This window comes from Cololabis saira, chromosome 2, assembly GCF_033807715.1.
Source record: "Cololabis saira isolate AMF1-May2022 chromosome 2, fColSai1.1, whole genome shotgun sequence".
Taxonomy (NCBI): Eukaryota; Metazoa; Chordata; class Actinopteri; order Beloniformes; family Belonidae; genus Cololabis; species Cololabis saira.
In genome coordinates this window covers 22,153,429-22,168,166 of record NC_084588.1, presented here as the reverse complement: position 1 = coordinate 22,168,166, position 14,738 = coordinate 22,153,429, and the positions used below count along the sequence as shown (strand labels likewise).

Here is a 14,738-nt window from a genome sequence, read left to right as displayed (position 1 = left end):
AGCCTTCCTGGCAGCAATGTTGAGAAGTTCTCATAAGTGAGACTTTGTTGTTCTACAAAGGGACTCTAAAGCTTAACACTGTTAGATGAAGGGACATGACTGGGAGGAAGTTCTTTAACCTGAACCTAAGTGGCGTTCTGGACTTTTGTGCCAGTCATGGTTTGTCAATGATGAAAACCATGTTTGAACGTAAGGCTGTCCATAAGTGAACGTTTAAGTCTGCCGTAATGGCCCTCATGCAGTTCTGCATTAAAAGCAGGCATTATTCTATAATGGAAATCACTACAAGGGCCTTGTTAAATGGAGCCTTTTCTCATTTTGAACGTTTGATTGTTTTTCTATGTTTGATGATTAAAAAATTAATGGATTTGCAATTCATTGCATTAAAATAGATAGGTATTATACACAGGGTAAAATGAAACTGGGATTGTAAACTGAAAACATGCTGTTCTACTTAAAGCTGTGATAACTGGACCAGGGTTAACCCCAGTGACTTGTTGGATAACCATTTTCTAAGTCACACATATAATTTCACTGGCCTGACCTAGTACATTTTGCCTGACTCTTCTGTGATTGCTACGAGTGACATGGGGCTGAAAAGGTAAACAAGTCTACAGTATGTGAACTTATTACTACTCGTGTTTGTTTAGATTCCTATCAATATTTGTTACATTATTTAACTCATATTTAAGGTAAATTTCTATGATGGCTAAAATGTGCCAGTGTCAATTAATTAGAGCCAGAAAAGCCTTTTGAAATAAAAGCCCAATGTTTAAAAAAAAAAATCCTAGGCTATTTTTGAGGGTCAGGAGGGAACCATTGTTTTAGTTTTGACACTGATACTGTCACATAATTACGAACCAGATTTTTGTTTATATCTCTGTTGAAAAACACAAACAAATAAACCAAAAACCCACAAAGGGAAAAAGACGCATCTAAATGAAATAAAACACACTCACTGTGAGTGGCTGCCCCTTCCCTATGGAACAGATCTAGAAGGGCCCTTCACACCCTGGTCACTGCCACTTCCAACTTTTGCCATCAAGCTAAAGATACAGGACTATTATTTAACTATTAAACAGCTTATTGAACATCACATAACCCTGTGTTCTCCAGTGCAGCAACCAATCAGGGACACGTACACATGCTGCATTCCAGCTACGCTTTTGCCTGGTTTGAAGCAGCAAGTGGACAAACCTATATGACCCTGGAGAACCAAGTTCAAGTCTCTAGGTTTGTTTTTTTGTTTGTTTGTACTGTTTATTCCGAATATGCCAGGAAGAAAAATAATAAAGCATAGAAAAACCGAAAATAAATGACATATTCGAAAAGGAGTGAGAAGAAGCATAGCTTATTAGTAGGTTGACAATAGAGGCGAAACAGTGTGGGCTCCTGAGCAAGGCTACTCCCCAGGTGCTGGAAATATGGCATCAAAAAGCAAAACAATGAATCAAAGTTTGATGAAAATACTTGTGGAAATTCCATTTAATTATAAATCACAGTGGTTTTAGTAAAAAAAAATAAATCAGGTAGAACATTTTCCACATCACTCTTTCACATTTAATGATGAGGTGAATATAGTAACAGAGGTCATGGTGGCATACATAGAAGCACAATACAAAGTGTTTAAATAAATCCAAAATTTCCTACCTATGGGAGCGTGTAAGAAATATTTAAAAAGGAAAATAAAAACAACATTTAAATGGTTTGGTGAACTAGCCTTACCAACTATACCCATTTACTTTGCAAAAATTATGTATAATATCTCTCATTTCCCTCCGATTTACGAATGTTTCCCCCGGTACAGATGTTACCAATGAGACTAATTCTTCAATTAGGATGGCTGTTCAGATTAGCTGTTCACTTCAACCACGCTGGCAACTCAAATCAAATCAAATCAAATCAAACTTTATTTATAAAGCACCTTTCATACATAAAATGCAACACAAAGTGCTTTACATAAAACAAATAAAAATAAAACATATTAATGCCCTGCCCCCTCCCCGCACACACACAGACAGACACAAGCACACCACAATTCACCCAGGTTATACACACAGACACACACGCAGACACACGGTGTAGACATGGCTAAGCACAGAGGATCCAGGTGAGGAAACGGTAACAGGGAGCCGTCCACGCCAGGAGGTCTCATAGCCCGCAGCTACAGGGGGGGGGGGGCACAGAGACCATCCCGGCCCGGACGAATAGAGGAGTCCCCACCACAGCGGTGAAGCCGTGGTGCAGAGCTCCACAACCATCCAGGCCAGAACCACCCCCAGGACGACCCCCTGCAGGCCAGAGTCAATCCCAGCATGGAGGCTCCCCATGAGGAAACACTGGAGCTAAAAGCTACAAGAAAGCAGGATAAGATACATAAGATACACAAAAGAGTTTAAAAAGTATAACATAACATAAAATCCTAAAAGTATGTCTAGAAAGCAAGACATTAAAAACTAAAAGAATAAGACAGTAGAATGTATAAAATAGACCATAAATAACGACTAAAACATTTAGATAAAATATTGAGATAAGACAATGAAAATAAAATATGATAAAACAGGATAAACTAAAGATTCATATAAAACAGTAGTAAGATCTAATAAAAATAGGGGTGAGCATAAAAAATGTAAAAGAGTTGAATGAGTCAGTTAAAAGCCTGATTAAAGAGATGAGTCTTGAGCCCCACACCTTATCGTATATGTTCCTGAGGAACATGTATCCATACTTACGAAGAAACTTTGATCAGTGAGGTAGGACGTGAACCAGTTAAGAACAGTACCAGAGAGGCCGACCAGGTTCCTTAGTCTATTTAATAAAATGTGATGGTCTACTGTAACTCCACATATGATAGTAACAAGTGTAATAATTTACTAAATAATGGTATGTAATAACGAAAAGCATTTTTACATTGATGTGTGCATTGTAAAAATGCTTTCTGTCTATTAGAGAGCTGCACGGTTGACACTAATGGTGTCTGATGAAATGCAATTCAGTAAAGAAACTATTTTATAGAATATTTAAGGCATAGGCTACCTACAATAATACCAGTGTAGAGCTAAGATGGCCTATCTAAATATGGACGCTGCTCGTGACCCAGGAGCCCCCCCAGTATGATAAATAATAATCCTTATCCGTTGATGGTAAAAACAAAGCAGATGGTTTTGCATGTGACCAGATGGTGCTGCAACATAAAGAAGGACATCGCCATTATGTAATGTGTCATTAGCACATAAGGGGCACCTCAGTCCAGTAGAGCACTCATTTAGGAACTTGGAACATTTTTAAAAAGAAATGGCACATTACAAAAAAAAAGCTTTTGGCTGCTTGTGCCGAGAATGAAAAGTCATTTGCAATAAAGTTGTTGAAATGCACAACGGAAAAGGTCTAGTATTGGCCTTATATTGACATTGATGGAAGTAAGTTGTTAATGTCAATAATGACATTACCAACTGTATCAATGACACTAAAAAGTTATGATATATGATAAAAAAAGGGACAGACATTAACAACTTACGTATGCATGACCGCAACCAGAACGTTTTTGGCACTTCTAGGACCTCCACAGAAGGTCATTCAGCAGCCAATGAGCAACTAGATCCCGGCTTTGTCCCGCCTCCCCTCTGTAGATTGACACTTCTTTGTTACAGATTCTGGGTTCAGGGTCTCAGATTTTTGGTTTTGATGAACAATACATTTGGCATCAAATTGATGCAATAGGTGAGGAGATTAATAAAACTGACACCAGAAAACTGAAACTATTTGTCAACTTGCACTGAATAAAGTTGCTCTTCTGGGTCACTACATAACCTTCCATGAAACACCAAGCCAATATCACGTGAGCATCACCTGAACATAGCACACAGACATAACTTAACAATGGTGTAAACAACAATGTGGAGGCAGAACAGAAAATGCTGCTTGGTTGTTGGTTGTTCTCAGCTATTATACAGCTGAAATCTGCATTTTGTGATACTGTAACTGCCTACATGAAGAGGAGGAGAGACATTACAAGACCAATCTGCATCAATGCTTATTTCCATTGGAGTTTTCAGCCCATTTTCTTGTGCGCTTGGATGCCCAGTGAGATGGATGAGTGCGTGATGTGTGATTATGGTGGGGTTATGATGTGTGTAACGGAGATCTTTTATAACACAAAGCTGAAATGCTAATCTGGACTGGGTTGTTTCCAAATGCATTTTAAATTAATGCATAAGCAGGGATCATCCTCATTGATTATCGATTGAAAACAAATATGGGAAAAAAATAACATTTCAAATTTGGCAGAAATCGTTTCATAAGCTGAAGTCCTGGTTTGTTTGCAGCAAAAGGTGCATTTGTGATGCACGTCGTGGAGCCGGTAAGTGATAGCGCAGCTGCTTCCAGAAGGAGCGGGGCGCCGGTCTCCCATTCCAGGTGACGCAATCTCCCGCCTCACTCAGAAGGTGCAAAGCCTCTGCAAACGAGTCTGACATTGACGCATCTGCTTGCTCAGTGATGATGAAAATTAGACGAGTCTGTCGCTCCACAAGGGCTGCATGGATGGCACTCAGCAGGCTGGATTCTGGACCCGGATCTGGAGAGCTTGGAACCAAAACCACTGTCCGGCTCTGTTCTATGCAGTCCAACACAGCCTCGGCGACAGCTTCAAGAGACCAAAGGTTCAGTTAAACACAAATGGCCTGAATACTGTTAAATCATTGCGCGGTTCATTGAACAAACCTTTTCCTGGTAAGACATCTCGGTCATAACAACAGAGATTGTAACCAAATCTCTCTTCCAAGGTAGTTTCCAGCCATTTTCTGTCATCTTCATTCAGTCCTCCATTGGTGATACTCTTGTAACACATCAGGAAGGCGTCATAGTTTTTTCCATCTAAGCACACAAGAAACATTCTGTCACTGCAGTCATGTTGATTGCATCTCAACATGAAGCATCACTGTTTTACATGTATATGTTGAGCAAATCAATGTGAACGGCTGCTCAAGGAAACAAAGGTAGCTAGTTAACCACCATCTAGTTGGTTAACATGCAGCCAGTCCTGGTTGTGTGTGTGAAAAGTATGAACCGCACCTGAGGAGCTACGCCGGCAGCCAAGAGTGTCTCTCAGGAAAAGGATGATGTCAACTTTAAACTTCACATAGATAACCACCGTCACAACCATCACCACTGAGATGACAGCTACACATACAGCCAGGGAAGTGTATGAAGGGAAGTGGCGAGCTTGCAGGGAAGGGATTGAGAGAAAAAATTAAAAATGTGGTAAATAATAAATAAACAAAAACAAATAAAAAAAAAAAACAATAAAAAAACAAAAATCCAACGAAACAAAAAGTAAAACATAGACTAAAACAAAGGAATACTTTGAGCAAGAATTCAAATGAGAGAAGATTAACATACTTATTTGGGTGAGGTTGATGGTAGCATGTTTGTGTTTGAAGTTTGAAGTTTGAAGTTTACATGTGTAATTTTTGGAAAGATCCTTCTCTGACACGTTTCTGAAGACTAAAGATGCTCTGATCTTGTTCGTATCTTGGTTGCTGGGAAGGACAGGAAATAAAAGGAAACAATAACTTTGAGCTTATTGTACTGTTACTATCAGTCATTGAGATGAATGTGGAAAAAAAAGTGTAGCAACATAAAAGTAACACAAAGTCAAGAAAACAGATGTACATCTGGCTCCTTGAAGGGATCTGAGTCCTATACTGGACCAGTCATCACTCAGAGTTGGATTCAGAATCAGAATACTTTATTATCAATGTACCTGGGTACTGTGAGATTAGAGGTAGCATCACCTCTCCAGTGCAAGATAAATAGCAGTAGTGCAAACAATAAGAAATACAAGAAATATAAGTAATATAAAAAATATAAAAAAGGTTAAGGTGCATTTGAATCGTTTTTTTTTTTTTTTTTTTTTACAGATGACAGTATATACATGTGTAGAATATTGTAGAATATTGCACAGAGTCCGGGAGAAGTATTGCACAGTTTAAAGAGACAGTAACGAGGATGATTCACATATTGTTCAGGGCGATTATGGCTTTGGGGAAAAAACAGTTTTTGAGTCTGTTTGTTTTTGACCTGATGACTCTGTAGCGTCTACCTGAAGGCAGCAGGTCAAACAGGTCGGAGCCAGGGTGGGAGCTGTCTTTCGGTAAGTCCTTAAAGATAACTTGATTCCTTGTAAAGAAATGCAGAAATCCTCCCACTGCAACATGAGCGCATTGCCATTTAACTAAAGACATCTGTATCTGTATCCGTAGCAAAGAATGCGTAATAATAAAAGAGATTACTTTGGTTTTGATTCGTCGTCAAATTCAAAAGTGAAGACAGACATCAGCATTTGGAAAGCTTTATCGATTGTATTTAACATTTAATACCGTCATGATATTTTGTTATTTGCAAACATCTCTTACAGGTGACTCCAGCATTTACCATGAACTCTTGTAGAAAACTTGAGACGTTTCATTTTCAACCACAAAATCCCCATCATTACTCATCCAGAATAAATCATCCAGATTACTGCAGGAGTTTGTGGGGGCTTCACAATCAATCACCACTGTCTTACCTGCAAAAATAAATTCACAGAAGAATGTGAGATACCAAGCCATCCACCCACTAGCTGGAATGTGGGATTGGAGTTCCAGGTGGCAAAAGGAATGAAGGAAAGGTGGTTTACAGTTCAGAAAATAGCTTTTCTCGTTTATTTTCCAACTTTTTTTAACAGTGCCAAACAAACAGCCTAACAGGAGAGGCCAGGAGACGCCCTTCTCCTTGTACCCAAAAGGCCACCTCCCCCGAGCAGCGAGCTGCCCTCCTTTACGGCCCCTCCCAAATTGCTTTGGTTGGCCATGACCAAATAAAGCGGCTCAGGTAATTAGGACAACTTTAACATAATTGCATATGACTACTCAAAACATAAATAATACAAACCACTATAATCCTCAAAGTGCAAAATGACAAAAGATTAATAAGAATTAGCTACACAACTTCCCCTGTTACGTATCATGCATTGGCCCCATTCCCCTAGCGTGAATAATATAAAAACCCTGTCTCACTGCGGAACACGCTTCCGCAATGGGTCGTGGCAGAAAGACAAACACTGAGGAAGTGTCAGGGTAAATAGATGTACAGTTTATGGACACATGACAAATGACAGATAGAAGATGAAATGTAGTGGGTACCGCACTATATTGACAAAACACAATCACACCCAAGACAGTGCCAAGCACATATAGCTAAGATATAAGTCCGTAAATTCAACAGGGGGACGAGTGGGCACGTCCCCCTTTTCACAAAGAATTACAAGTAACAACGCTCATAAGAAGTAAATGTGTGTGTATCTGTGTTGCATATTTAAAGCTTACCCAGTTCGACTTGAAATACCTGACCATGTTTTGGTGAAATTATTTTTGAATATTTCCCTCGGTCTGTGTGTAAAAGGAGAAGACATCTTTCTTTTAGGTAATAGAAACTCACAAAAAATAAATAAACACACAAACAAAACTTTCCCCCATACCTTCTTTCACAGTGAGGGGCACTGTAAAGGTCATATTGTACATTTGACCAGCGTACAAGCAAGACCTTTTGCAGGTGTAGACACCACTATCTTTATCTTCAACACTTGGGAAGTAAGACGGAGATGTCTTACCATCCTCATGAAAAAAAAATAAAGTATTCATTTAAGACATTCATCCTTCAAAGCCTTGATTTTATTCAAAATATTAAATCTGCATTTCCTTGATACCTTGTGCCACATGATGCTTCTTTTTATGATATTGGGGGCATCTTCAGCAAGGTCATGAGGACAGTTTAATGTGCAGGAATGCTGCTTGTAACATGTTATCGGGTACTGGTTCCTCTCTTCATACTGTTTCGACTGGGCTGTGTACACGGTCACCATGAACTCCATATGCCTGCTGGTCTTCCTGCCAAGAAAATATATTGTCCTTATTGATCATAGCTGCAATAGATTATTTTCAATATAATAAAAGAACATAGGATATTCATTTTAATTACACAAATGTATCTACTTCTGAGCTGCAGGTTGTTGGCGATGACGTCTGCACAGCATCAATACCGGTTTTGCAGCAGTTTCTATAAAAACGTTTAAACTGCTAGTTTCGTAACCAAGTACCAGGCACACAAGTAAGCACTTGGATGACATTTCTCTTGAGATTGAATACATGCACTCCAAGTAGCCGACTGTATTAGTTCAGGAATGCTTACACCGTACCTGCGAGAATCACACGAGTAATTCCCCTGATGGTTTGCAGATGCGTTGAGAATCACAAAGCAGTTTCCAAAAACCAGGATGCCCATGTGCTTCTGCTCAGCTGCAGACGTGTTGAACAGAAACGTCTCCTGGTCCGTGTCCTTCTTCCAGACTGTTACTGAATCACCGTTCTTACATTGTTTCTTACCGCAGTACAGCACCAGCATGTCACCTGCTTTCACATATTTCTCCTTAGCCATTAGTGGACATGCACCTGCAATAAACAAACAAACATAAAGGTACTTATGTCTCCTCTTTGGGCTTTACCATTTGGACGTGGTGGCTTTTTGGTTTTTGGTTGGCACTGTTGTCTCACAGCTAAAAGGTTCCTGGTAAAATCTCAGATGCCAACTTTCTGTTAACAGTTTGTTACATTGCCTTGAATTTTCTCTGGGTTCTGCAATTTCTTGCCACAGGCCAAATATATGTATGTGATTCTTAACAGCCCTTAGCAGTGAATATGAGTGTTTGTCTGAATGTGGTCTTGGAATCTAGTGCAGTGGTTTACAATTGGCCTGGTTTCAGGACTCATCATCACCCTTTAATAACAAGCGGTGACTCAAATATATACTCAAATATTTTCAATTTTTCAGTATTATTTTATGAAAAGATGGTCCAGTTTAAACCTCAGATTGCACAGAATTGACAGTGATTTCATGGATGGACGGGCCCACATCCACACTGTTTTGAGTCATAGCATGTTCTGGCTTATGCTTTTAGTTTTCCCACCAGCTGTTTATCAGAAAGCTGCTCAACAGCAGTGACACGTGTTCTGTTACATGACGTATATCCCTGTTTCCACAGACTGCCCTTATTATTCAGGTGTATTTGCATTGTTTGCATTTGCATTCTTATTTGTTTGAACAGTCATCCATGAAAAAATCATGAGGTAAAGGAAAGACTTTAGGGGAAGTTTATAAGCCTAAGGAATAGAAACTTAGAAACTGCTAAGACAATTCAACTATGCTGTGATGTGCAGAAATAAAGCTAAAACTGGATTAAAAAAAAAACTCCCTGGCCTTATACTAAAATGTATTTTTAAATATATTTTTAATATTTCTAGATGTACTATATATATTTATAACCCATAAAACATTTTTGTTGTTGTACATAAGGGTACGTCTATAATCCAAATGTCTATTCATGAACAAGTTATTATTGATCAACATTTGGGAGAATTCTTTCAATTTTTTACATCCAGAATTACAGAAAAAAAGAGAAAAACCTTACAAAAAAACAATCAAAAACTGACCTGAAGCCATGACAGCTATCAGTCAAAACAAACAAATTCTGTAATTTGACATTAGTTAAACATGCAGTGCTATCTTGCAGACATCAGTATTTGTGCATTTGTGGAAAAAAACAGCTTTTGCTTGACAGTGCATGAACAACTCACTTAACCACATCCTAATTTCTTGGTAGTGTCTTGTTTGTAAAAGCAGCCCTCCACCCCTCAATGGTGTCACCATGTTAAAGGAACTCTCTTCCCCTCAACGTACCAGGCATGGGGTTATGGGGATCTTGTTGTATTGGTTCTGCTTGATCTAATTGCTGCCTTTGATACAATGGACTACAAGATTTTAATCTCATGCCTACATTACCTAGAGGGCATGTGTGACAAAGCACTTGATTGGATTAGGTTTTATCTGGCTGATGGGTCCTTCTGTGTCACCATTTCAAGGTCAGAATCATCCTGCACTCCTCTGTCATGTGGGGTCCAACAGGACTCAGTTGTAGGACCACTGTTTTTTTTCATGTACTTATGGCCTCTAGGGTTTATCCTTAGCCTAGCATTGCATTCCACTGCTATGCTGATAAATGTCAGATTTACTTGCCCTTAAAGGAGAAAAGATGGCTTCTAAATTAAACCACTCTTGCATTGTTTTGAGGATATTAAAGCTTGATGGGCCTTGTTTTGTTTTTGTTTTTTTGAATGAAAAGAATAAAGAGGTATTAGTGCCTCCACCTTTGCTGACCATTACCAATATTGGTTTTAAGATGGACAGTGATTTTAAAAAAGGGCTGTCGCCAAGTCCTATTTTTATCATTTAGGTGTTTGAAAAAAGTGAAAATGTTTCATTCCGGGCAGCATTTTGAAACACTGATCCACACGCTCATTTCATCTTGTTTGGAGTACTGTAATGGACTTTATGTTGGAGTGAGTCAGTGAGTGGACCACAAGCGAGTCTCACATCTGCAGCTGGTTCACAACACCGCTGCACAACTTTAAACTAGTACTCATAAAAGAGAGCATATCACCCCTGCTTCACTCCACTGGATGCCTGTTTGTCTAAGAGTTTATTTAAAAATTCATGTGTTTGTTTTTAAATGTTGAAATGATCTTGCTCCGCCTTACTTCACTTAGCTTCTTCACCCCTACTCACCTTCTCGGCTCCTCGGGTCGGCTTACCAGCTGCTCCTGCAGGTACCAAGGTCTGGGAGGAAGCTCAGAGGGGACAGGGCCATCTCTACTGCTGCCCCCCAGCTGTGGGATAACCTGCCCTCGCATTCAGGAGGCCCCTTCACTGTCCACTTTTAAAACCCATCTTAAAACCCATTTTTATTATTTGACTTTCAACCTCAGCAAGATTTACTTTCTTAATTTAATCTTAGGTGTTTAATTGGTCTTATTGAATGTAAGTGTTCTTGTGTCATGTTTTTATATATGTCTCATGTTTGTATCCGTTTTATGTTTCTTATACAGCACGTTGTTTCAGCTGTGGTTGTTTTAAGTGCTTTATAAATAAAGTTGGTATGGTATGGTATGGAAAAAAGCTGCGCCCAGGACCATAGTATGTCAGCCATGGGATTATTTAATATTCAACTCTGAAGAAAATCCTCATGGAGTGAAGCAGATTTCCTATGTCTGTCAGTTAATTCATTAATGGCAGACGGAGCTGTACTTATACATTATACCTTTCATGACGACTGTGGAATTAAGTTCATTTTACAGAGATTAAAGATTGAAATCCATTCACCATCTACAGTGTACTTATTTCTTTCCTATTCAGGACTTTGGGGGTCTGCTGGAACCCACGTACATCACCAGTCCATCAGGACCACACCATCTCAGTCCTCAAGTCTATTTGAAGTATCAATTAGCCTAACATACATGCTTTCAGACTGTAGGAGGAAACCGGAGTATCTGGGAAACACACACACGCACGCACGCACGCACGCAGGCACGCACGCACGCAGGCACGCACGCAGGCACGCACGCACGCAGGCACGCACGCACGCAGGCACGCACGCAGGCACGCACGCACGCAGGCACGCACGCACGCACGCACGCACGCACGCACGCAGGCACGCACGCACGCACGCACGCACGCAGGCACAGAAGTGCAGTGTAACAACAGCAACGACAACCAAAACTTTCAGAATTAAAAATGAGTAATGACAACAGATTTGTGTAAGTGTATACATGACAGCTCACACTTTCAATGTGTCTATATACATCAAAAATAGCAAGGTATTCTCATCCTGTTGTAACAACAACAACAACAAATAAGCAGACCACTGATGTATGATAAATTGGTATTTTACAATCAATTCATAATTATGTGCATTTAGCATGAATCCTGGATGTTCTGCTGTTTCTCCTTCCACCTGCTCCAGCATCTGTAGGCTACTATGTTTCTAGAGTTTCCCTTGTGCAATTCATGTATTCATGGGAAAGATGTCTGAACTTAAAGCACCATTTACTTCTGATCTAAAGATATCAACCACACCTGAAACGCTTCTGCTTGTGGTCATGTTCCCTGCATGCATGATTCATACATTGAAATACTTTCGTGAATAAGCCACAACACCTTCTTTGATTTTTAATGGTATCCATCCGATTGCGTCTTATGACCAAAACCAAAACTTTGCTGGGAAATCCCTACTACTTTATATTATTACGCGTAAATGAACCAGGAGGAATTACGATCTGGAGCTGCTGCCAGGACAAGTGATCATTTCAAATTAACATTTCACAGTGAAAGTATCAAGGTAGAAAAAAGGAAAAGTTATTAAATAAGTAACTAAATCCTGTTTACTCATTTTAAATAGTCCAGCTACTCCCTTTGCAAAGTCTTTGAAGATTTCCTTCCACACCAAAGTTATTTTCTTCTTTATGTCACTGAATGTCATTTAATTCATTCGATCTAGGAAATTGTTTTGTCCCAAAATCATCTTTCATTGTGTTTGTAGTGTGTGGTGTTCTCGGCTGCAGGACGAGGTTGCAGCGCGCACCCCGTCCCATCCCAAATTGCTATAAAGGCTGATTTATGGTTCCGCGTTACACCAACGCAGGGCCTACGGCGTAGGTTCTGCGTCGATTTAACGCAGAACCATAATTAGTAGTAGTAGTAGTAGTAGTAGTAAATATTTATTTCGGTCAATCACAAACAAAAATCAACAAACAAGATAACACAGGTTTTTCCCTGGTCAACATTGTGATTATTTGACCGAAAAGGTCTGGGCTTGAAGCATAAAGCTTATCTTGCCCACCTTCTAACAGAATAGAATATACAAAAAAACAAATGAAGTATCATACGTCTACACAAAATAATAATAATAAAAATAATAATAATAATAATGATAATAATAATAATAACAACAATAATAATAGTAATAATAATAATAAAAATAACGATGATGATGATAATAATAATAGTAATAATAATAATAATAATAATAATAATAATAATAATAATAATAGCAATAATATAATAATAATAATAATGATAGCTCTGAAAACAGAAAGTGAAAAGATGCTAAGGAAACCGGCAAAACAAATTTAAGTTGTCATTTTATCTCGTGCACGTGTGCATGTGTGCAGGCTTAATGCGACTCACTCGGTCGACTTCTAGTATTTCAAAAACGTTTGATTACGTGTAAGCAAGCTGCGAAAAATAAACCCCAAAGACAGTGTAGTTTAACGAGTTTGACTAAACATTGGTCGGAAAGTTCTGGCAATCCAAATCATTCGTTCAGTCGTTCACATGTGCCCTTGTGACGCACATTGATCAGTGTTTTTTCTGCACTCCTGGCTCATAACATAACTGTTCTCTTACCTGCAATGAGTGAAAAGAGGACCAGGAGGACCATTGTAATCATCTTCAGCACTACGCTGCGGCAGTCTCGTGGAAGTGATGACATACGTGCATTTCCTCAAACTTTTGTGGCGGTTTTTTATGATTAGAATAAAAAAAGAGAAGAAACTTAAGGGATGATAGACCGTTTTCGCACCTCCGCCTCCCCACTCCACAAATGTGAAAGCTTCGCTTTCCGCTCTGATTTCCAGTTAGCTCTTAACGATTTAAAAATGTGTTTCCAAACCTTAGAGTCATCATTCAAGTTAAATAATGCGGTAAAATGAAGAAAAATAGAGGGACTTAAACTGCACTGAGATTATATGATTTGTTTTGTTTCTAGGAGACAAATTGCTTACTGGAATATTGTCATAATCTCAAACCATGTCTAGTACCCCTCGCTGCAGCCCTGCGGAAGGGGCATGGATGGGGGCGGTGCGTCGGACATCACAGGGGCGGGGCGTCGGACATCACAGGGGCGGGGCGTCGGACATCACAGGGGCGGGGCGTGATATCAAAATGACACAGCACCATCTGGTGGCCATTTCCAAATGCAAATTTATATTCAAAGTCATCATTTATACAGATGAATCTCCGAAAATAAGAATACCGTGCAAAAGTTAATTTGTTTCAGTAATTAAACTCAAAAGGTGACACTAATATATATACTCATAATATGCAAAGATAGATATTATATAAGATTATAAAACATACTTGTGTAATATAATTATTATGTTTAATATTACATAATTATAATAAAAATATATAGATTGTCATTGGGTATTGAGTGTGATGAGTAGGCTAGCACTAAAAATCATTGGTATATATATATACAAATTACATTTTTTCAACAACAAAAGAGGGACAAGGACAACAAAAGCAGGTGTTTTGTGTTAATGTGTTTATTCATTCATGAGATTATATAACTAAATATAAAATACTATCAATCTATTGCTTTAAGACAAGCATTTATCAAATTAATTCAAAGTGCCTGTATGAGACAAAAGTATGAACATTGAAAAAAGTACGTTTATATGAAAATAACCAAAACAGACAGCTATGACATTTATATTAAATCAATATTTCCATAGTATTCTTAGTAACATTAATATTTACATTATAACACATATATATATATATATATATATATATATATATATATATATATATATATATATATATATATATATATATACATATATATATATAATTACTATATAACATGTATATATATATATACACAGATGTTATAATGTCATGATATAAATACATCATAATGTAATAATATATAAACATGTTATAATGTAATAATATATATATATATATATATATATATATATATATATATATATATATATATATATATATATATATATATATATATA

General features: G+C 38.2%; 1 protein-coding gene across 2 annotated transcripts; it reads right to left on the bottom strand.

Moving 5' to 3' along the window:
• Positions 1–3,691: 3,691 nt before the first annotated feature.
• LOC133460294 (interleukin-18 receptor 1-like) lies at positions 3,692–13,509 on the bottom strand. 2 transcript variants are annotated; one of them, XM_061740910.1, is made up of 10 exons: positions 13,336–13,509; positions 8,237–8,489; positions 7,748–7,928; positions 7,520–7,655; positions 7,368–7,430; positions 6,436–6,568; positions 5,401–5,540; positions 5,074–5,223; positions 4,723–4,875; positions 3,692–4,645 (listed from the first exon to the last, which is right to left on the bottom strand). In XM_061740910.1, exons 1-10 carry the CDS (start codon positions 13,418–13,420, stop codon positions 4,296–4,298), a joined length of 1,644 nt encoding a protein of 547 aa, XP_061596894.1. In that variant the 5' UTR covers positions 13,421–13,509; the 3' UTR covers positions 3,692–4,295. The 2 variants fall into 2 exon arrangements, with proteins under 2 accessions (XP_061596894.1, XP_061596898.1); XM_061740914.1 differs by lacking the exon at positions 13,336–13,509 and having other exon boundaries at positions 8,237–8,931.
• Positions 13,510–14,738: the final 1,229 nt, after the last annotated feature.

Bases quoted from the DNA above. Each gene is read 5' to 3' on its own strand.
- LOC133460294 (XM_061740910.1), bottom strand. From the start codon at position 13,420: ATGTCATCACTTCCACGAGACTGCCGCAGCGTAGTGCTGAAGATGATT. The intron at 4,876-5,073 runs GTGCGGTTCATA...TTGTGTGCTTAG, and splicing joins CTGCCGGCGTAGCTCCTCAG to ATGGAAAAAACTATGACGCC. The intron at 4,646-4,722 runs GTTTGTTCAATG...GGTCTCTTGAAG, and splicing joins AGATGTCTTACCAGGAAAAG to CTGTCGCCGAGGCTGTGTTG.